Below are 22,944 nucleotides of genomic sequence, written 5' to 3' on the forward strand. Positions count from 1 at the left end.
CAACAAATTTTAAAATTGGACCATAATGGATATGTGTCACAAATCTGAGGAAGAACTCCATTGCCAGAGACACACAGGGTACAGGAAAGAGTTTTGAAGGTTTATTTAAAATAAGAGTACAAGGAAAAGTCAATAGTTTTACAGACACCAGTTGGGAGGAGAAGGTGTAGGATGAGTGTGGAGATCTGGTGATCTGGAAGAGGTGTATGATGTCACGGCCAAGATGGGCGACCAACAGAGAGCATGTGGAGCAGACAGAGGCAGATGGAGACGGTGAATGTCGGGAGGTCAGGGGCATTCCAGGTCATAAACAGTGAGGAAGTTCAAAGAGAAGTCCGGCAGGCAAAATCCACAACAGATAAGGCAGTCCAGGTCAAAACACGAGGAGGTACACAGAGTCAAAGCAGGGAAAGGAACGCAGATCAGGAGGGATTCACTCACAGTACCAGAGGGTCAGGCAAGAGGCAGGGTCTAGGGCAGGCAGAGTCTGTAAATCAAAATGGCAGTCCAAGACAAACACTAGATAGTTATTCAGAGGTTGAAAAAAGACTATTTGGCAGATGGGAAAGGTAAACTGGTCTGTATACTGTATATAGTCCAGGGGAAACCAGTTGCAGCCAATCAGTGATTGAGGGTAATTAGGCTGGGAGGAGGAAACAGGAAGTTGACCAAATAAAGGCATGGGGGGGGGAAGACAGGCAGCAAGGAATTGTGACAGATATGTTTTTTGTTTTGTTTTGTTTTTAACTTCATTATTCTAAACATCTTAACATGAGTGATAAAAATGTGTTTTGGGTGCATTCATCTCTTTTGCATCCTACTCCCCCAAAATACCACCAGCCCCCTGTTCACAAGCAGCAGAATTTTTCACTCCTGTATTTGTCTCTGTATTTTGCACAGATTGGCAAAAACACCCCGCTTTAAATTTTATAAAGGCAAAAGTGCAAAATCCACAGTATCAGTAGATGAGTTTGTGCTGTTTTTTGCTGGCGTTACCAGTTTGTACATGATTTAGTGCAAGCAAAGCTTCAGAAAATCAGGCCCAATTTAAGATATACTCCCCCAACATAATTCTTATTTTAACAATCATATTATTTTTTGCTACGTGCATTTAAATCTTTGGCTGTCCTTCTTACCTGTGAAATGTTATTCCTTTTTACTCTGCATTGTCAGTTCATTCATCAGAGCATCCAAAACCAGTTTGTTTTCTGCTTCTTTACTGGCCAGCAATGGGAACAGTTTGGATACAATATGGTGGTGTAACAAACTGATTTCCTAAGCCCTAATGCAGCACATGTGTCTATATATTTGGTTTGCCTGAATAAGCACCATAGTAGAAGACAAGGCAGCCTACTGTACCTGATGATTGTTTAAAAAGTGTTTGGCATGATATAAAATAGCTGACTCATCAGAAAGAGGCTGGAGTTCATTGATTTTAGTTTTTTTTTTCCACAGACAATAGTTCTGAATATAAAATTGAAAGTGTGGCATGAAATAAAGTCACACTTAATGCTTGACTATTGGCAGCTCTGGTGCTGTACATCTACATGTGATAGCTTTTTGATGTAACTGGAAACAATAGTATGAGAGTGGTGAGACTGAACAGTGAGGTTTTGGCTATGATATCTAACAAGAGTGCTCCCACATATGGCAGCAGATGTTTGTTGAAATTACACCCCTTTTGACATCAGGCGCAAAAATGGCAGCTGCCCTCTCGTATAATATAAATACATATTTCCGCCCTAAATGGTCAAAATGGTTGAACAAACAAAGCAATATGGTCGGGATTAGGTATAAAACATATAAACAGAGGCTGGACAAAGTAAAAGCTTCTGACGTAATGGTGGCAGTATTCGACTATTTCGAGGAGTCAGTGGGCAGCATCTTGAACTTCCAAATAATACTAGTTGACATACTGATATGCTATGTTACAGTATGGCAACTGTAAAATATTGATTTAAGATTATTTTAGTAAAAGTACTTTTTCCACCACTAAACACCTGTTTAGAAAATATGTGTGATTGATGAAACAGTAATTGCAGCTGCTGTGGGTACTGCAACACCTTTTCTACATTCATGGGAGGACACACATTTACATAATTAGAACTGCCTAAATATTCCAAAGCCAAAATCACTGTAAGGATTTATAAAGTTCACTGTACACATAGTCACTGTCAACAAATTAATAAACCTCTACAAAGAGACTTGCAGCAATTTCACAGGCAGTCTGTCAGGCAATTGCTGTGACACACCGATAACAGGGTTCAATCCATCCTGACTAGCTTAGTCATACATCTACAGTAAACAGAAGCAACTGTAATTATTATTCAGTGTAGAGGGGCAGTTTAGGTAATAATGCATGTGTGTCATAAACATCCAACATTAAGTGTTTAGCAAAGATGAAAATTGGTTAAAAACCAGTTGAAAGATAAAATGTTTGGCATTTTGTGCTTGTCACACCACCAAACCAGTATTTCTGTTCTTTTGCTCTGTTATTATTTGTACTATTCATCTTTAAGACCTGCAGCTGTAATTCTCCTGAATACCTCTGCCTTTTCAGTCCCCTTTTCTTTGCAAGCTTTCCACAGAGGCGAGACAAACTAATCAAACATTTAGTTTTCTTTCAGGCTCCTACAAAAAAGATCTGCCACACAGGATTCCTCTGAAATATAGTAATCCATAGCTAATGCTTTACCCTATCTGTCTCTTTCAGCTCTCTCTTTTTTGCTTTCAGCTCTCAAGGGTTTGCCGGGATAGCAGGCTCAATTGAGTGTTCCATCATGTATTGAATCGCTCCCTCACCCCAACTGATGTGGTTAGAAATGGTTGGAAAGAACCTGTGGAGCAGATTTCTGAGCTCAAGTGTCAGATCCTCATCACATGTTCGAAAATAGAGACAATAAGGAGCAGCCTTTACGAGACAGATGGAGAGAGATGAAGAAAAAATAGCAGAGGGAAAACACTCTGGACATTATTTGATGCTGCTTTTATTGATGCTGAAGTCGATTTGATAGCAGGGGTTCCACCGTCACAAAGGGCAGTACAAAGATGAATTGGTACAGGAGTGACAGAACATGGCTTCATAAACAATGCCTGGAGTAGACAGATACCCAGGCTTGCATATGGGTGTTCATGTTTTTAACCCCTGCCTGTGGATTTTGTGATCAGAACTGATTTGATTTGAAGTTAAAATAATAAAATGCATCTTCTTGTTAATGGCTAAATAACGCTATTATGACTAATTTTGGTTCAGTAACAGGACATCCTCCTCACTCAGGAGACTAAGAACTAAATGTGATTTACTCCCTCTCTCACACGGTTGCTCATTTTCTCTGTTATTCTTCTTCAGGTGTGGGAGAATCTACAGGCAATCAAGGCTTTCACACAGCAAATAAAGAAAAAAAAATAGGTTGCCCTCTCCCCTGAGGGCAAATAATAGGTTGCAGCACAGGTCCTCGCAGCATGTAGCAAGGGCTACATTCAAAAGTGTGTTTCTTTGTGTGTTGACGCGTGGGTGTGGGTGTGTGCGTGTATACGTGGGAAATGTGAATGTGTGTGGATGCAGACAAATAAAAGAGAATAGGTGGGAGGGGGCACAGTTTATGAGGATTTGAGGGAGAGCGGTTATGTGGGTCCCTTTTTCTCTCTCCCTCCGTCACTCTCACTAAGTGCTGAGTGAGACAGCACCGTCTCCCTACCCGACTCTTCATCTGTGGGCTTCTCTAAAAGATGCCGAAGAGCACACCTGACTAAAGATTTAATATCTATAACTAGAAAGAAGAGTGGGGAAGAAGAGAGGGAAACAAAGAAAAGAGGAACATACTGAAGAGGGACCAGGAATTTTCTCAGTGTCTCCAGTTTTAAACATCTGCACACAGGTAAGATCTCTTTCCGCTGATTTACTGAATGCATTGACATTTACAGATTCACACAGGCGTAGAGCCACAAACACAGCATCAACATTTTCCCACAAATATTTGTTTTATGCAATATGTTTTGCAATATTATGTAATTGCCCATAATTAGACATCACAGTTGAATTGGAGGTGCAATTTGCATAATTATCTCATTATAAGTTTTAGAAGCAATGCTGTGTTGCAGATCTTTGCAAGAACCTTATACAAGCAACATTATATAGGTAAAAGACAGGAACTGCAGAAAGTAATGTAAGGTGTGATAGAAAACAACTTTCATGCTGAAATAACTTAATTGCCACTACAAACACTCCCATAAAAGTGGTCAGATGGGAGTGAATGCAAATTATCAGCATTTGTCAGCCTTGGATGACTTGAGAGGCAATGAGCACTTTGATATGTTTTCAAAATGAGCATCAGTCCAACAGCAGTGCACCAAAATGAAAAAAAGTATCTGCGATCAGAGTGCAGGGGCATCAGACTGCCGGCAAAAACACATAGTATTTACATCGATCCTATGGTGTGAAATAAATAGCTGTATAATAAATACTGCACAGTTGTGTTGTTCATTTTATACTGATGCATTTTACAAAACATTATTACTAGATATTTTGTAGGCTGATGGGAAGTTTATGACTTTGTATGTTTCTGTATGTATTAATTTATATGCAATATATGACATATATGTACAATGATCGCCCACAACATCAACACCAGCTCATTGTGTTAACGTGGTGGTGCATGAAGAAACAAAATAAAATTCCGCGATAATCGACAGGTGTCAGAAGACACAATGCATCACAGCTTGCTGCATATGGGGGCTGTGTCATTGCAGACTGGTCAGAGCGCCCTGTGCAACACAACAATAAAACCTCCAGGTGGATTTAATGCAGTGGGGGATTTAAGTACACTATATTAAATATATGTTGTATTCTATTATGTACAATACAACATATAATTTCATTTGACTAATGGAACGCTGTTACATTTCACAATATCTAGAATTTTTGCATATATAAATAAACAATTTATAGGTAGAAATGACAAAATGACAAATGAAGTAAAGCAGTTAGAGAATGAAACTTAACAACGCAGTGAGACAAAAATGATCCACCGTGCAGTGTCTCTGAATGTACTTAAGGTTTGCCCCCTCCGCTTTTTTTTTTCTAGGTGACGTGCAGCAGAATGACTCATTTTAACAAGCTCATTCCTCCTCGTTGCGTTTAACTAATTGTAAAACACTGTAATTTGGCTATTTCTTTCTTTTGATGAAGCATAATAGTCATAATAGTCCACATTGTAGGTAATATTTTGTGTGTTGATATAGTTCACACAAATGAGCCCTGCCCAAAACATTTTCTTTCTATCTGTATTTTTAAGCACAGTTTGGCTTGTAGCCAACTTACTACAAGTGGTAATTTCAATACAAAACCCCAGAAAAAGAGACTTTTCTGGTAATCTGCAGCACCTGTGGCACTAACCATCTGTTTGCATCCTGCCAGCATAAATGAAGACAGAATGACAGCGCTGAGAGCTGCACAGCACATCATTTATGAGATCTCTTGTTAGACGACATCAGGAAAATGATGAACTGTTTCTCACATTATTATAGCTATGACATCTAGTCTGACAAGTAGGCAAGTGGTTTTCTCATCTGTAAGTCAATGCACGAATACAAGCTGATACTCTACACTATCAGCAACCATGAAAACATTGCTGACCAGTAAAAACACTGGGAACTGATCAGTTCTGCTTACTGTTATCCAACCTCTCACAGCCTAACAACCTTAAAACTTGAAGTGTTGGTTTAAATGTGTACACATGAATGTGTACATCTTAAATGGTGATGAGTTGTCCCACCGCCAATGCTATTAGAGAGGCTTTGACCTCTCTTAATGAAAGGGTCAGCAGGAGATAATAACATTTAGCCAGCAGTTGCCCTGCAGACAAGATGTTCTCGTTGCAGAGTGAAATTTCAGTGTACCAATTTTAAAAGACCTAAAATCACCCATTATCTGGATCACATTTTCATAATAGTGCAGCCCACACAAAACATCTCAGTTGTGGAGATGCAACCAGAGATTTACTATTTTATTTTAGTTTTATTTCAACTTAAAGAAAGTGCAAACTTTTTATTTGATTTCAAAGTTTAAAATTCAAACAAAGACGAACGCCAGTGCGTCGTCTCGTCAGAATGACATATAATGAACACTGACCTCATTTGTGTGTCTTATTTGTCCAACCTCTGCATCTGGCTCTAGTTCTGTCTGGAATCCTCAGCTGCCACTGAGTGAGATAAAAGTAGGATTTATTCAAAGCGCTCTGCCTGGGAAACGTCAGTGGAGTCAGAGAGAGATAAAAATGAATGTAATGAAATGAAATATATAGGAAAAGAGAACAGAGAGAGTCGTCAGGAGTCGTCCTTCCCATTTTGCATTTTGAGGGTTCTCAATTCTCATCACGCCTCGCAAATTAGCTGCAGGGTCTGGATGGTTTCCACAAAGGCCATGGCAACAGTGTTACTAGGCAAGGGTGGGTTACTTCCAAGCTGTCAGATAAGGTAGACAGAGTGAGACCAGATGGGATCAGAAAATATATTTCTGCTGTTGATTATGGACACGTGCATAACAAATTAGAAATTAAAGACACAGCAGCGTTTGTCATTGACAGACCTCGAAAGTGGAGAGTGCTGCATGGCAAGTAATGGTGACTAACAGCTTTTCAATTGGACATGGAAAATGTTCTAACATGTCCTTTGGCTGATTGCACGGATGTGCTACAAACACCGGATCACAGGAGTGGATCCATCTGCAAAGACTGTATTACCGCTCTCATTTACATTGGCACGGTGGAAAAACTCAGCCTTTTTTACTCCAGATTTTTTTTTAAGATTGTTCTTTGCTTATGATTTATTAGTGGGAATCAAACAGCCTTAACAGAGGTTTCAGTTTGACAAACTTAACATTCGGCAGCAGCGTCTCAGTGGGCTGAAACACAGTGTAATTGGGATCACAACCCTGTTTTTGGAAATAATTAAACTCAGAGGGTTGTCAGCCATGACTTTATTCCATTGATAAAAGGAGACCCCCAAATTATGTTCCCTTTTAACAGTGTGGGTGACTTTTATAACCTCATTAGATGAACTGTAGAAACAGGTAGCTCTGGTTAACCTGATATATATCCTTGAAATGTCAAACATGACAGTCTAAAATCTCTGTTTGGTTAACACCTGGTAACTGCATATGATTCATATGCCGAAGCATATGTCTAAGCATATTAATCACATATTTTCCATACCAATCCCGCCCTACAACCATCTGCATTCATTACTATATGTGTCTTCTATGTCTGTCATTTGTTAGCTTAATGCCACGGTTAATCTGTCAGTGCACCAATGACTGGATGGATTAACATTTTGTGACATTGACATTTTGCGATAACATTCCTATAGCGATGTTCCTATTCCCTGTGGATACTCAGTTTGGCAATGCTCAGATTTCTTTTTCTCCAGCATCCTCATTACATTGACCTTAACAAATTTGACTGAAATTGAAATCAGCTAAAACTATGTATGACTTCTGCTTTTACAGAAGATGCTTACTAAATGTTACTATGAGAAACAGCATAATAACAAAACCGTGTTGTGTCCCTCTGCACATGTGCTCATTCAAAACACAGAGGGAGGCTGGTGCTGTATTTCAGCTGCATAAAAGCCATGTCCTGTCTGGCACGGCGTGGCCCCCTTGAACGCTACACTCAGTGTCCCCCTGTGAACTAAGAGACTGGACATGGGTACAAATGTGACTTTTACTCGGGTATGCTGTAGGCACATGGTTCAGGCTCTACTAATGAGGTCACTAAAGGCTTCACGTGGAGCTGTGTTCTGTTTTTAGCTTGACTACAATTTAGCACATTTCCTAATCATGTCCACATTATTTGACATGGTTTTCTACGTGATAATCCACCCACATAACAAATCTGGATGGACACTTTGGTAGTTTCCCACTACAGTGGTAACCTCGCAGCAGGAGCAGCATAATCCACCTAACCACACAGTTTAATGTCATGACTAAATTTAACAAAATGAAAACACATCCCACTACTCATTCATTTTAATGAACTGAAATTCATTAAGACGTGGGTGTTTTATGTTGTACTGGGGAGTAAATTTTAAGTAGCACTCACTCTGTGAGGAATATCAGTGAAAAACAAGTACACTCTAATAAACTCTACACAAATGGGTTCACTTCACACAGATAGTTGGCTGCAAAACAACATTGCATTCATGAGCTTTCTTCAAAGTATAAAAGTCAACCTCTAATCTATACAACAGCATCAAATTGCATCTTTATAGACATTTCAATCAATATATACTTTCAACTGCATTTTCAAACAGACCTTTAAAAAATCAGTTTGGCCACCAGAATAAATTCTCTATGTGTGAAAAAATGATCTACGGATAAAGGTCAGTATTTTTTTTTTTCTTTAAAGGAAGAGAAGTTGACATTAACAAAAAGATTAACAGACATCAGAAAATCATTTCAAGTGCAGGCTTACTCAGAGGATGAGGTGTTTTTGCTATTAACTGCCAAAGTTAAAAGGCCACGCAGTGATGCAGAGCAGGTCTGCACCAAACTACTTGCATGACACTGTGGTTGGAAGGTGGTGGGAGGAATATACAATACCACCACTGACAAACAAGACAGGGAATAAAGTCCTGTACATCTTCCGTTTCCTGGCACCAGCCTGGGCCTGTTTAAGCTGTTCCACTAGCTTCGCCAACACATAGAGTTTTTTTTTTTCATATTGAATTATTGCAGCGTCTACAGTATATGTCTTCGATTTGAGAGGTAGTTCAAAGTTTTCAGTGCTGAGTGGGAGGTAAGTTGTTAAATGCAGACATGATTGAAATCAGTGACTTATTAGATTGTGCCACTATATAAATTACATATTGTTCTGCAGCATATTGAGGAAAAGAAAAGGACAAATCATATCACATGGTGAGGTGGCTGAAGCCTTTTATGTTGTAAATCACAAAATGAGGGCTACAGTGGTTACAGTGGTCTTACAATGCCAGTGTAAATCATCATCGAAAGTTTCTGGAAACGTGTGTCATGTCTGTGCTCCATGTAAATTTGCAAGAAAATTAAAAACTGTGACTTGAAACAGACAGTTGCATGTCATCACATGTAACCATAACAGGATTTGCTCTGAGAGCTCTAAAAAACACATTGAGCTAACATTTTTACATTCTTGCACATCCTACCAGTTTAAGTTATTACTGTGGACCCCTACAGGCTACTGGAAATGATACATACCAAGCTTTTGAAGGGAACGACATCAGTGTATTTCAGCATATGATATGTCATCGCCTTGCAGAAAAAGCCCATTATCTTGGATTGTTCCCTGGATAAGTCAATGAAACTTCTTCACGAGAAGTCATTTACTATCGAACTCAGCTCATTTTTCATCACACACAACAGAGTGCCTGTAGGTACTGTATAATTTGCCTCTTCCCACATCATTTTTAGAAAAATCATGCAGATGAAACTCAGTATCTTGAAATAAGTCAAAATAAATCAAATTCACTGACAATAATTCACTAACATAAATAGAATGAAATATGAGTCTGTTAAATTCTTGCAGGGATGAAGTGGATGAGGGATTAAATAGAGAAGCTATTGTACAATCACAATAAACCATTGACAAAGCAGCCTTATTATGGGTTTTGGAGCATCTTCAACAGCAGGTGAAAGGTCTAAGCAAACAAAATATGCAATTCATTTAGTTTGTCCTTCCTTTTTGTCTGTTATTCTTGATCATACTCTCCTCTATGTTTAGATCGGTCTCCAGAGACATGGATATCTTCATGGATAAAGATTTCAGTGTGACTGGTAACAACAGCCATGAATTAGGACAAGAAAGACTTGAAGGCGTCAAAACCCAAGGACTCAACCACAGTGACCCCCTGGACATGTTTGTAGGCATGGAGCTGCTCCTTCGGTTCCGACCTCTCTTCATGCCTCTTTACTGCATTGTAGTGATCGTGGCTGGTGTTGGAAACTCCTTCCTGTTGGCTTGCATCTTGGCTGACAAGAAACTCCACAATGCCACTAACTTTTTCATCGGTAACTTGGCAGCTGGAGACCTGCTGATGTGCTTGAGTTGTGTTCCGTTGACTGTGTCTTACGCCTTTGACAGCCATGGTTGGGCTTTTGGTAGGCCGCTCTGCCACTTGGTCCCCTTTGCTGCAATGTGCCACAGTGTTTGCATCAGTGCTTTCACTCACTGCTATTGCTGTGGACCGCTACATTGTTGTAGGTGAGTTGGTTAAGATCGTTTCTGCTGATTTGAGGTACTTTTTATAATCATGAGAAGTCAAAACATTTGCAGTCTTTAAAAACCCTGTGGAGAGTTTAAAAATCTGCTTCTTTAGCACCACATACTGTGGGTACAAATAGGATCTGACTATTCATTAGGCATATTACATGTAAAGAGAGTAAAGTAGAGTCATGCTTTGATATTTGCTATGTCGTTTATTTTAATCTGTTTCAGCTCACCCGGTGCGGAGGAGGATTTCTGTGTGGGGTTGTGGTGCTGTGACTCTGGGCGTCTGGCTTTTATCTCTGGCCTTGGCTGCTCCTCCTTCTCTCTATACACGCTACCTGGACCTGCGACCCAGTGGTATCGACCTGGTTGTTTGTGAAGAATTCTGGCCTAATAGTGGCAATCTGCGGCTGCTCTACTCCTGCTTCATACTCATAGCCTCTTATATGATCCCACTGCTGTCAGTCAGTGTGTCCTACTGTGCCATCACTGTGAGCCTAAAACGTTATTCAGTGCCTGGAGAGCCATCTAACAGCCAGCAGCGCTGGAGCCAAAGGAGGAAGAGGACTTTCTCCATGCTTGTTGCCTCTGTGCTGGCCTTTGCCCTGTGTTGGTTGCCTCTGCAGGTAGGTCTAAGGCTATGTTTGGTCCAAAGATAAAGCCAAACTGCAAGCCAGTCTTAGCTGGACTTTTACTCCTTATCCAAACTGGATTTGAGGAACATCTTGATATGGGAGATAAAGTTTGCATTCTTCTGTAGATATCTGAAACCAAATCATAAACTTGAGAGCAGTGAATTGATAAAAAAAGGCAAGATTACTTTTTATACATCATCAACCACAGAAGCTCATCATCAGGTAACTGTGCCCAGAAAACTATCATTACATCCACAATGAGCCATGCGAAAGCCAAACAGACATTATATTAATGGAAGAAGAGGGAAGACGATTTTCATTGCAGCAAGGTTTTACAGATGGGACACATTTTACAAAAGTGTTCTGCTTACATGCAGATAACAAATCATGACAGTGTCACATTTCACAGCTAATTGACAAATGCATGTGAATTGCAGTTACATTTTGTCTTGCATGTTCTTGTTATGATTAGTTATAATTGGTGAAAAGGGCCAGTGGAAATGGTCAAATATTACAATAAATAAATGTCAGACTACATGTTGCTAAGTTGGCGAGCTGGGACCCTGGCTACCAATGCCAAGCTGTCACTTGTAGTAATTTTAGCATCAACATTCAACTGAAGTATCTTCAATATATTAGTGCATGCACTTCTGTCACAGTGTTTTCACATTTGAAATGCAGTTACAAGTATTTCTATGTCGTTGTGTAGGTGTTGAACCTGCTGCTGGACTTGGACCCAGACTTCCACATCATAGGGAAGCGCTACATAAACGTCCTACAAGTCTGCTGTCATTTAGTGGCTATGAGCTCTGCATGTTATAATCCCTTCATCTATGCCTCACTGCACAGCAAAGTGCGCATGCACCTGAAAGGCTACCTTTGTCCTTGTCGCAATCGCCAGAGGGCGATGGTGGAAAGAGCCACGTCCCGGAGCTGATTTCCAACCTCGCCTACTATGATACAACTGCTGTACTTCATCAGTACCTGACATGTGGAGCCCTGTCTTTACCCGCAAGCTAACACCTGCATCCTCAGCACCGATGTCAATGTTTAAGGTGTTCAGGAGAAAACGTCTCATCATACATTAGCAGATTTCTTTATGATTCTCCAGCATTTTGTGACCTGAAGATATTTGGACCACTCTTGTACAGTGTCACCATGAACAAGCTAAAACATAGATTCAGACTAGACTGCGGATTAGTATGGCGATTAAGGAAATTGAGCCACCCATTGAGATCCCTGTTTTTTTCTTTGAAAATTGAGCTGGCAACCTAGACTCTAAGCATATCCTGCAGATTTAAAAAGGTCAGTAGGGGCCTAAACAGGCCCTTAGGCCTCAGTGGTTCTGTAGCAGCTTTATGCTGGAAGCGGAGACCAGGGTTGGCTATTCTGGTCACAGGGCATTGTTCTATTTAAACAGTAAATGCCTGACTTCAGGGAGCTGACCGAGCAATGAACTCTTCTCAGCATACATGATTAAAGACAAAGACAAGGACATGTTGTTTTCTTTGGCCCTGGTACTGAATGGCTGCACTTCAAAATCTTATTCTAAACATTAATTATAGCTCTCTAGCATTACATATTGCCAACATCATATCCTATAATGTTGGACTACACATTGCCTGCCATTTTTGGTGTTTATGTAGTATTTATTTACTATGGTTTGGCTCCACAGTCTAAATTTGTGAGTCATCTGCGTACATGGATACATAAGTTTGTAGTTGTGCACATACACTCTGTATTGTGCACAGTATATGTGGACCTGAGTGGAAAAAACAATATGTGGAAGATTAAATTAGTTTGTACAATTCAGTTTGTTCATCAATAACTCATGAACAAAGTCTCAGTGCTTTGGCTGTATTTGGAAAACATGACACAATGATCGAATTAATATTCAGAACATGAAAAAGTCACCCATAAGCATCTCTGTGCTGACTCCTGTTGCGTTCCCATGATTACTGTTGTCTTTGTTTGTCAAAGCCTGGGTATCAAGTCGATGTTTGAACACCACAGAACTGATTAATGTGATCTAAATTACATTCTAAGGCTTGTTTCTGCGACCCACTGCACATGTGCACTAGTGTTTTCTGTCCTGACCCCATCTGTGCACTCCGCTCTGTCAATACATTTGACACTTTTTCAAAGATACTTTTCTTAGTCAGGGTGTAAGCACTTTCTTAATTTCAGGAACTATTGGGTTTAGACCTACAGTGCTGAATGTCGGTGACAGGCCGGATACCACCCAGCATTTCACTGTTGCAACAGCTCTTTTAATACATTTATGGCGATGGTTCAGTACATTTGAACTCTCAGTGCACTCTTGCTCTGCTCAGTGCGCAAGGGTTATTCATTCATTTAAATGTAAATATACAGTATCGTAAGGGTTCTCACTGTTATTCAGTAAATAAAGGAATCAATGACATGAAGTTTGTCATCAGTTTGTTTCAACCAACCTTTGACTATACAGCACAAAAACACTCATGTAATGCATTATAATCAATGTAAAACCATGACATTTTGGGTGCAAAAGTATGATATTACAGTATTATGCTGTTTTCACACTAACAAGCACATTGTAAGCTTGTTAACACAGGCCTTGACTGACTCTGGAATAAGGAGATTCTGGCTATGACCTGTTTGTATGACTTAGAATTGTTTGTACCCCAGGCTACCAGACAGATGGCACTGTGTAGTCATCTGCTGACGACAGATGACAGGTTGCAATAGTAAAGGTGAAAGAGTGAATGTATCATGAAGATCTTTGGCTAATGCTGAATCAAACACTGAATCACACATATGTTATCTTGTAAGCACAAAAAAAAACTGGAAAAGTGGTGTAAAGCTGTAAAACAATTAGTCTGAACATCTCACAACTAAGGATAGGGCGAGTTTCACAAGTCTGTGAAAGAAAATAGTGCAACAATTTAAAGCTATAATGTGTACTATAAGCTAGTGTCAGCATGTGAATCAAAATAAATCCACTTTGCTCCTGCTTTTTGCTCTGCTGTGTTCTTCTATCATCCAGAACTGCAATTTCAGGAACAACATTTATCAACGGTACACGATATTCACAGATTAAGAATCAAGAGATTCCAACGTTTGAACATTTTCTATGGATGCAGTGTCCTGCAGAGCTAAAGAGAAGAGCGACCATACAACTCGTTCTCAGCACACAGTTCAAACGCAAGCCTCTAGGTGCAACAGTGCACTCGGCATGAACAACTAACACATCTGTGAAAGCACTATTAAAGTGCCATTCAGACAATCCAGCCTTTATCATGGACGGCTTAGCTTGCTTCAGCAAGACAAAGGCAAAGCACATTCTGGATGTATAACAACGGCACTGCGCTACAATAAAATAGCGTGGGTGTTAAACTTGCCTACGAGCAGTCCAGACCTGTCACCCAAGTCAAAACATTTGGTGCATTGTGAAATGAAAGATGATGCCCTGAAAGGTTAAGCAGCTGAAATCCTATATCAAGCAATGAAAGGAAAAACTTTATCATTGTCCCAACTTTTTCGAAGCTCTGCAAGGCATCATCCTCCTTGGCATTTGTTCTTATGTACAGCATGTCTGTGTAGTGCTTCACTCTCTTTTAGCATGTCAAAATGATAAATATCCTCCTAATTGTGCTGCTAATGAAATATCACATCCTCAATGCTTGGGGTTTTTGTGGTTCATAAATGCATTTAGGTGCTGAAACTTGCTGTTTCATTAAAGATGAACTTAATAGCACAGTGGGCAGCAGGATAGCAACAGTGCCATAGAAATATTAAATGATTAACATTGATTTCTCATTATGGTACAGGAAAACAAAGTTTACTTTCTATTGAGTGCTGTTTTGTATGTAGTACACTACTCAATGCAACGCTAAAATAACTTACAGCAAAAAATAGCTTTTCCATATAATGCATTTAGCAGCACTGTGCATTATGAGGCCATGAGTCAGAACAGCTAATCAATGAAACCATATTGATTTGCCGAGGAGTCTGGCTACAGTCTGAGTTAGCTCATTAAAAGCTGAGTCTACAGAAAATGGAATAGACCACAGGATGATGGACTGCAGCTTTGGGTAATTTCTTTAAACTTCACTGCATTTTTACATTTGCAAATATGGAGTCTAATCACTTTTTCAAGCAGCGCTCCTTCAAATTGGTTCAGTCTTTGCCTGGTAAGAGCACTGAGGTGAAATCATAGAGAGTGATAAAAACATAATTTGGGAAACCTTTCCTGAATTACTATTCATCGATCTTGCTTTCTTCTGTAGAGCTATCTATTGACCTCAGGGAAATGTACAATGTGATGGGGGCAGATGAATCTCAACAGTCACTTCTCTTAACAGGCTGAGATTGTTGTTGGATGTTTTTCTTTTTGTCAGCAGCAGGACCAAAACATCAATGCATTAGTCCATCTCTTAATACTTCTCAATACAACCTCCTTCATTTGTCTGTGGCATAATAATTAGCTAATATAACTGGGCACTGTTTTGCTTTTAGCTAACATTTCTCAAAAATTCTTTAATTTGTTATGAAGGTGTAATTTTCGCTGGTCATTAGCACAAACAGTACAGTATGATGCTCCTCTGAGTATTTCAGGCAGCAGGGTGGTGCATGATGGACTCAAAACAAACTGCCCATGTTTGTCACAATGAAGGAACATGTTACTCAGTGCGACCGTGTGGCTCAGTGACACATTTGTAACAGTTTTTGGTCAGAAATAGAGATCAGACGAATGAATAGAGCGCAGATGAATCAGCAACATCAGACTTTGGCTGCACAAATCCAGGTCCACGAGACCTGAACTAATTCATTCATTTTGGCCTTTTCGTGGGCTTTGTTGACAATATCACCAGTCTTATCCTTCAAGTAGCTAATTGGCACTGAGCAACTATGGCAGTCCTGACTCCTGAAAATGCCAATCATATACAAACTAATTTGCAAAAGGAGATATGTTTTGAAAAAAAAAAAAAGAAATTGTGCCTCAGTTATATTTTCATCAACATAATATTGAAACATTTTAAAGAAAGTAGCAGAAAGGTCACAAAATGTTAGCACAATGTTTACTTGATAGTATATTTGATTTGTTTTCCTGCAATATGTGTCCATTATGGCCTAAAATAGCATTTAAAGTGAGCATAATGCAAGCAGCACCTATGTTTCCATTAAGCCCCATAGGCAGCACATTTTGGTAAGACAGGGTTGTTGTATATCATATGCAGACCAAGAAGTCTACAATTTCTTTTATTTTAGATTTATTGATGTTTTTAAAGAAACGTACTGAAGCGTTCAGTAACACATTGATGTCTTCTAATAAGAGCGTTATTGATGTCTGAGAGCACCACTGTGTGAATAATGGACTAAATATACAACCTACCAGTAACTGCCTTAAGCTTGGTTATTTACTTTCTACCTTTTTATTTCTTTTGCTCATTGTTCCACATTAAAGTGTGCACATGTTAAGAAATTTTATTATGTCAGGACAAACAAAACAACACAGCACATAACATAGTAGGAAAAATAAATACATGAAGCAATCTAGTTAACAGCAAAGGCACAAAAGAGAACAACATATGCAACTGAAAAATAGTAAGAAAGTATGACCCACCTTTCAGTACACACACACACCACAACACACACACGCGTCATATGAAAGTGAGTGTGTTAACAGATTTTAGGCTTCACAGTCGGTGTCAAATACACACACACACACACAGACTCAGACATACAGGTCTGCTGACAAAAGATGCAGCACACGACAGTACTGGATTTATGAGCTTTATGTGGGACCATAACGCCAAAGGGCCTTGCTGTATGGGGATTGTCATTTCCTAAGCCTGTCACTCTCTGTGGAAATCTTTTAAATGTCAAGTGAAAAATTCATCACATCACCACATGTTTTGAGTGTAAACTGAACAACCTCAAACCAAAGCGCCTGTTCAAACCACTGGTTTATTTAAATTTTCCATTTCACTTATCACCAGACACTGAGGAAATACGGTCATGCTAATAAATGCTTTTAAAGGCATGCTGTGGAGCTAATACATTTTTAGCTATACAATCACAATCACAATGTCCTTGAACAAGACTGGAGGGAAAACACAAGGGCTCTTCAACTCCAGCATTGTCTGTCCACACATCAGAAGTGGCAGCACTGAAGAACTCTTGGGGCAGCTGAACCTGGGACTACAATCCAATTATAGTGATCTGTTATTCAACCCCCCCCCCACACACACACACACACGCACACTGTGCGAGGGAGGGAAAAAAACAAAGGTCCACAATGTGTTTCTCTCAAAGGACGTCTCATTGTCTGTACACAGGGAGTTTAGCCATGAGGGTTGATTAGGAAATGTAAATAATCCTGTGACTTACTCGCTAACACTGCAGATGGAGAATTATGCGTAATCATGTATATGTATGCATACACACACACACAAATGTAAAGGTGCACTTGACACCCGCACACAGCTTCCTTCTTATATTAAATTATTATTGGGCTTTCCTCTGTTGCATGAAGTCAGAACACAGCTCTCCATTTTTGTCTTTCGACGCCTCGTGAAGAACATTTTCACCTCTTCTTGGACTCCATTACTTACCAGAACGTACAGCACAGGGTCCACCACACAGTTCAGACTGGACAGTGCCAGGGTGCATGAGAAGCCTAAGTGCATGTTTTGTTCAAACTGGCAGTAACTTCCACCTGGCTCTGTGCTCTTGCTGCGGTAGTAGACTAGTGAACGCGCCAGCAGCATAATGTGATAAGGAGCGAAGCAGATTGAGAAGATTCCAATCACCCCGAAGGACAGCAGGCGGACCTTTCGTTTAACCTGGGCGCTGAGGCCAGGACTCTGACCTACAGTGGCCAGCACTCTCCAGTAGCTCACCGCTAACACCAGCAGGGGCAACAGGAAGCCAACACCCACCCTGATCATGTTGAACAAAGCGACGGGACTCTCCATTGGGTAAGTCTCGTAACAGCGGTCACTGTTGTTTATGTCGTCGTGTGCATCTGTGAGATTGTCGTTGAACAGCACCATAATGTGCAGCACCACCACCACCACATAAACAGCGACACACTGTGCCCAGGCGCAGCATGACGTACGGTGGGCCTGGGAGCGCAGTGGGTGTGTGACCACTAGGCAGCGGTCCACGGAGATACAGCAGAGCAGGAAGATGCTGATGTACATGTTGGAGTAGTAGAAGAACCCAGCTACATTGCAGGACGTGACCCCCAGCTTCCATTGATGATTCTGCCAGTAATAATTTATCCAAAGGGGCATAGTGAAGATGAAACACATGTCAGAGATGGACAGACTGAGCAGAAAGATACCTAGAATGTTTTGCCGCCGCACTTGTTGCCAAATGGGGCCTAGGGTCAGCACATTGAAGATCAAACCAAAGATAAAAGCCAGGATGTAAATATACGCCAGGAAGTCGCTGGAGGTCCTGTGGATCTCAACACACAGATGTGTGGAGTTTGCAGTTGCTGTTGTTGCACTGACTGTGAGGTTCATTGTCCCATTCGTTTTCTGTCACCTTTCCAGTAAGAAGAACTCCTGCAAGAGTGAAAACAAGAGTTTCACAGTAGCAGTTTGTCAGTATGACTCAACCTAAGTGACGCCAACAACCCTTACTGAGTACATCTACAATACCTTAAAATTTACAGTTTCGGATTCTCCATTTTATTTCATGGTTGACTGAGTTTAAGAGAAACAACCTCATTTCCTCCCAGAAAAGATAAAGGCTCAGTCTTTCTGACTGATAATAACAGTTTGCACCCACTGAGATTAGCAAAATCCCCTCGTCTCACTTTCCACATGTGGAGAGTTTTATTAGTCATAAATGCCAGGTTTAAAAGAAAATCATAGCAATAAGTACCTGCCTCTTGCCTCTTGTCAGATGAATCACCTGTGGAAACCTCTGCTCCCAAAACCCCAATCGCATTATTTATGGTAAAGCAGCTTTTTGATAAATTGCCTATAAATTGTTTCCTTCATTGCTGAACATAATCTAAATCTGAGTGACAGGCAGGGGCAGCACTGATTGAACTGGCAAAGTGAGCATTTGCAGTTTCCTAGGATAGATGCTTAATACAACAAGTCCAATTTATCTGCACAATACAAATGTGTGATTCTTTAGAGGCAAAACAACCAGCCGCTCACCAGTTATTGCTAATTTAAATGTATCTTTACAACAGACAGTCCAGTTGATGTCTTGCCAGGCAAGAGGGATTTAAATGTTTACTGTGGCTTGAAGAATGACTAATGTGAATTTTCTGCTCTATTTGAATTAATCAATTAATTACTTCCCTGATTTACACTGCAGATGCATGGTCAGATCCAGTCTGACACACAGAGCTATGGGTGTGATTTCGGCCTGTTAAGCAGACGCGTCCTAGATATTAGTCTGCGTCCCTTCCTGTTCGACAGCTTCTGGTGCTGAAATGGCAGAGAAAGGCCACAAACCACTGTCCACACAGCTAAATGTCACCAGAAAATGAGAACTCACAAAGTCGCTAGGTCACTCCCTAATGTATATACTTTGAACTATGATATATTAAATATATTCAAATGACCAGTCCCCAATAACTGTTTTAATATTAGTAGAAGAGGCCTGCTGCTCACAGTGTTATACTTTCAGTAAACTCAAAATGCCTAAAGTTGAAAAAGTGATGACAGTGGACATTCTTCAGGCACTCTAAGACACACTGGAGAGTAAAAACAACATCTTATGAGAAAACATCTTGCCAGTAATAATGGATAATAAAAAATATTCTGATGATGACTTTCTTCAGGTTTTTAAAGTTTTTTTGTATTTGTTGATTTTATCCTGTCAATTTCCTCTCTCACTCACTGAGATTTCAGCAGCAGGAAATTAAACCTTTGTTCTGTATCTCGGTGGCATCCTTTGTTTCCTTTCTATGTTTTGTTCTGTCGGCCCGGTTTGTCCTCAGTGTGTTTATAGGCTCAGGAAGCGTCTGATGCCATTAAGGTCTGCAAAGAGATATGCTGCCCCATTGAAACTCAATAATGGAGAAACCATTTAGAGACAGACCATCTTCAGTACATGATAATGTGGGCGTGTGCTTCTGTGTGTGTGTGTGTGTGTGTGTGTGTGTGTGTGTGTGTGTGTGTGTGTGTGTGTGTGTGTGTGTGTGTGTGTGTGTGTGTGACTGTGTGCGTGGGCATAGAAATGGATTTGATTGAATAGATTATTCATAGAATTTGTCAGTTTGGAAACTACAATGTTGTAACGGAAGGTTTTTCTCATAAATCTGCTCTGTCATAGGCTTCTGATTAGTCATTAGTCTGCCTGTTCAAACCAACTACAACATGGTCTTCCCCTCTTGTAAACAATAAGTCTTTTCTTGTGCCTCTAGCCGGCAGGTTTTCCACTCTTGGTGTGCTTTTCACATGTAAAGCATTATCACATAATCCTAAACCTACTACAGTCCCACATGGTGCTCTCAGATGTTACTTTAAACTGCTTCAGTCCATCATTTGGTCCCATCTGAGCCAACTATGCGTTTGTTAATATTAGATGTCTGGTTGTTATTACAAAGCCTGGTCACAAATGAGGTTTTAGAAGAGAGGAAAGAGGAGGAACGTGCTGCATGTCAAATCCATTTTCCAAACAAAATGGTAATATGTCTTATTTTATGTTTAATAGCTCGCTTCCCTAAGGCTGTTTCAAAAGTGTCTAAATCAACCAGTGCACAATATTTCTGTGCAATTCCACCGTTTCTTCTCGTTCTCTGCTGCACTCGCCAGCCTGTTGTGGTGACCACCGCTGGGAGAACGGCAGAAAACATTCAACCCTGCAGAGAATCAACATTTCTAGACTAATTATTTTTGCAACACTGACTCATACACACACAGCACGCTCTCTTTCCCCTGGCAACAGCTCGTTGAGGACAAAAAGAAAACTAGCAAGAAAGTGAGGTTTCAAACAAGTTAATACATAACACAAAAATAGAGAACCACACATTTTTAACCTTTTCACTGTTTCTAAAGTGTTTTTGTGTTATTGTTGTTTTACTTTGTATAATTTCTAGACATAGCGCATCTACAGACATAATCAATAGTGACCTCACCTGTTGTCTCACAGACACATTCCAGAGCTGTTTCAGGTTTGGCAGAGTTCAGTCCAGGAGGGTCAGAAGATGAGCGTGTGAAGAGACTCTTCAGAGCTGCTGACACACAGCCAAGCTCCTACCATCCCACATGGTGCTCTCAGATGATAACTACACCAGATGATTAACAGTCAATACAATTACCGCCGAATGCAGGCTCTTCTCTCTCTCTGTGTGCTCTCTGATTCTCTTTTGCCCCGGTTGAAATGAGTTTCAGTAGACAGCCAAGAGTGTTAGCAAAGAGTGTCGAGAAGGTATGAGATGAAGTACAAAAAAGGGAAGACACAAGTAGGAGGAGGGAGTTTTGCACACGTGCACGGAGGAAGTTGTCTGCAGGGGTGGGGAGAGAACACATCATGGCAAAACTAACTCTGAAAAATGTGAGCACTGTGCAAGGAAATTTCTATTCTGTGGCTATGTTACATGGCCTGAGTTCCCCTATTTGACTTTCACATTCACGAGAATTTTACCACACTGTGTGTGTGTAAAAACGTTAAAGTTTCCCTTCCATGTGAAAGCTTTCTCTTTATCATCTATTTTTCTCAGTGTAAATCCTGTGATCCAGAATTAGACTGATTATGACACCTTACGTATGAAAGCTGACGTGTTCCAGTCATTTCAAAAGAAGTAGCGTGACACAGCTCTGCATGGAGTACAGTACACACAGACGTTGTGGGTTCTCTCTTAGTTAGTGGTGTGAGCCGTGTGACTTTCCGATGGTAACAACCAAACTCATGCAGCACCCATCATATGAACAGATTGACTGCAGGTTTCTTTTCATAAACAGTAATATACAGTAAAGAATCTGTGGTATGTTGAGTAAACACTAACTCCAGCTGCCAGGCATTTCTCATGAGCAAGAATTCATACCTCAGGTCAGCTAGAGAAATATCAGAGAGGAGGAAAGAGGAAGAAAAAAAGGGAAATGTCAAACAATTTTCCCAATGATTCTTACAGTAAAATAATCTAAAATGAGCTCTCTAACCTCACCGCCTCTCATCAAATACCTCTTTCTCCTCTGCTCAACAAACCCAAGCGTGAGTTTCAGAGCCTGGTCTGTGGCAGTGTCTCATAGTTAAAATGAATTTGATCAACTGCAAAGGAAGGATGTTAGTAATAGTAATAGTAATAGTGGATATCAGCTTATAGACTAGTGGAAGTATATGGAAAGAGGGGGACCTTGGTCAGAGTATGTTAAAAAGCATTGCTGAAGTCTTCAGTAGCCATACACTTTTTTACGTCAGTGTGATAATTGGCTGTGTCTAATTCTGGGAACAGTATAAAACAAACTGTAGATTTTCCATGAAAGGCGTTCCTGTTTGAGCACTAAACCCTGGAGCAACGTGTGCGAACTTGTCATCTGAGAGTTACTGGCTACGTGAAGCTGACTCTACCTTTAACTTGGTCGTGTCGTGTAGGAACCCTGGAAGATCCCTGCTCTGGATTGAAGGCATTTTGTGAAAATTCTCAGTCACTCAAACCCGCACCAACCATTACTTTCACTCTCCGCTCCAGAGAAACACTAACCTCTGCACAAACACCTGAACCAGAAAGAGCTGCTCAGTTCACAACCACCGTGGCAGCAGTATTACACTAGACAGCAGCACTAGCGTCAAGCACAGGGTTATGCAGGGGAGTTCACATGAGCCGTTTTGCTCGAGGGCCAAGCTGTTGCATTAAGAATAAAGATTCCATTTGCACTTTTGAATCTTGAAAGTGATATGATCTTGTATAAGCAAAGTCCCAGAATAAAATATAAATCCAAATAAGGCATTATATGGCCACTCGAATGTTCCAGTGTGGTTGACAAATTCCTTTGACACAATTACATAAAATAAACAACTTTTTATTCACAAAGTTAGAGCCTAGCTGCTGCAAAGACAGACTGTTGGTATACCTTTTTGCTTTTGCATCCGTCTGACAACCACAATTGCTC

At 40.4% G+C, this 22,944-nt stretch overlaps 2 protein-coding genes across 3 annotated transcripts in view; one reads left to right on the plus strand and one right to left on the minus strand.

The window, feature by feature from the left end:
- Positions 1 to 21,283, minus strand: part of LOC113168816 (G-protein coupled receptor 4-like) — a 40,644-nt gene extending 19,361 nt beyond the window's left edge. Inside the window, exons 1-2 of one of the 2 annotated variants that reach the window (XM_026369844.2) lie at positions 20,970 to 21,274; positions 6,131 to 6,200 (exon numbers count right to left, since the gene is read on the minus strand). Coding sequence is in view for 1 of the 2 variants with exons in the window: in XM_026369834.1 (XP_026225619.1) it covers positions 17,353 to 18,390 (1,038 nt within the window). In the remaining variant the exon portion in view is untranslated. Of the gene's footprint in view, positions 1 to 6,130; positions 6,201 to 16,274; positions 18,433 to 20,969 lie in introns of those variants that run through there. The other variant, XM_026369834.1, reaches the window with a different exon arrangement.
- Positions 6,209 to 16,172, plus strand: si:dkey-202l22.3 (7 transmembrane receptor domain-containing protein). The gene is given in 4 exon segments (XM_033326298.1): positions 6,209 to 10,155; positions 10,157 to 10,235; positions 10,470 to 10,867; positions 11,586 to 16,172. Coding segments are annotated over 4 exon segments (1,113 nt in total). The 5' UTR covers positions 6,209 to 9,747; the 3' UTR covers positions 11,814 to 16,172.
- Positions 21,284 to 22,944: the final 1,661 nt, after the last annotated feature.

This window comes from Anabas testudineus, chromosome 13 (assembly GCF_900324465.2).
Source record: "Anabas testudineus chromosome 13, fAnaTes1.2, whole genome shotgun sequence".
Taxonomy (NCBI): Eukaryota; Metazoa; Chordata; class Actinopteri; order Anabantiformes; family Anabantidae; genus Anabas; species Anabas testudineus.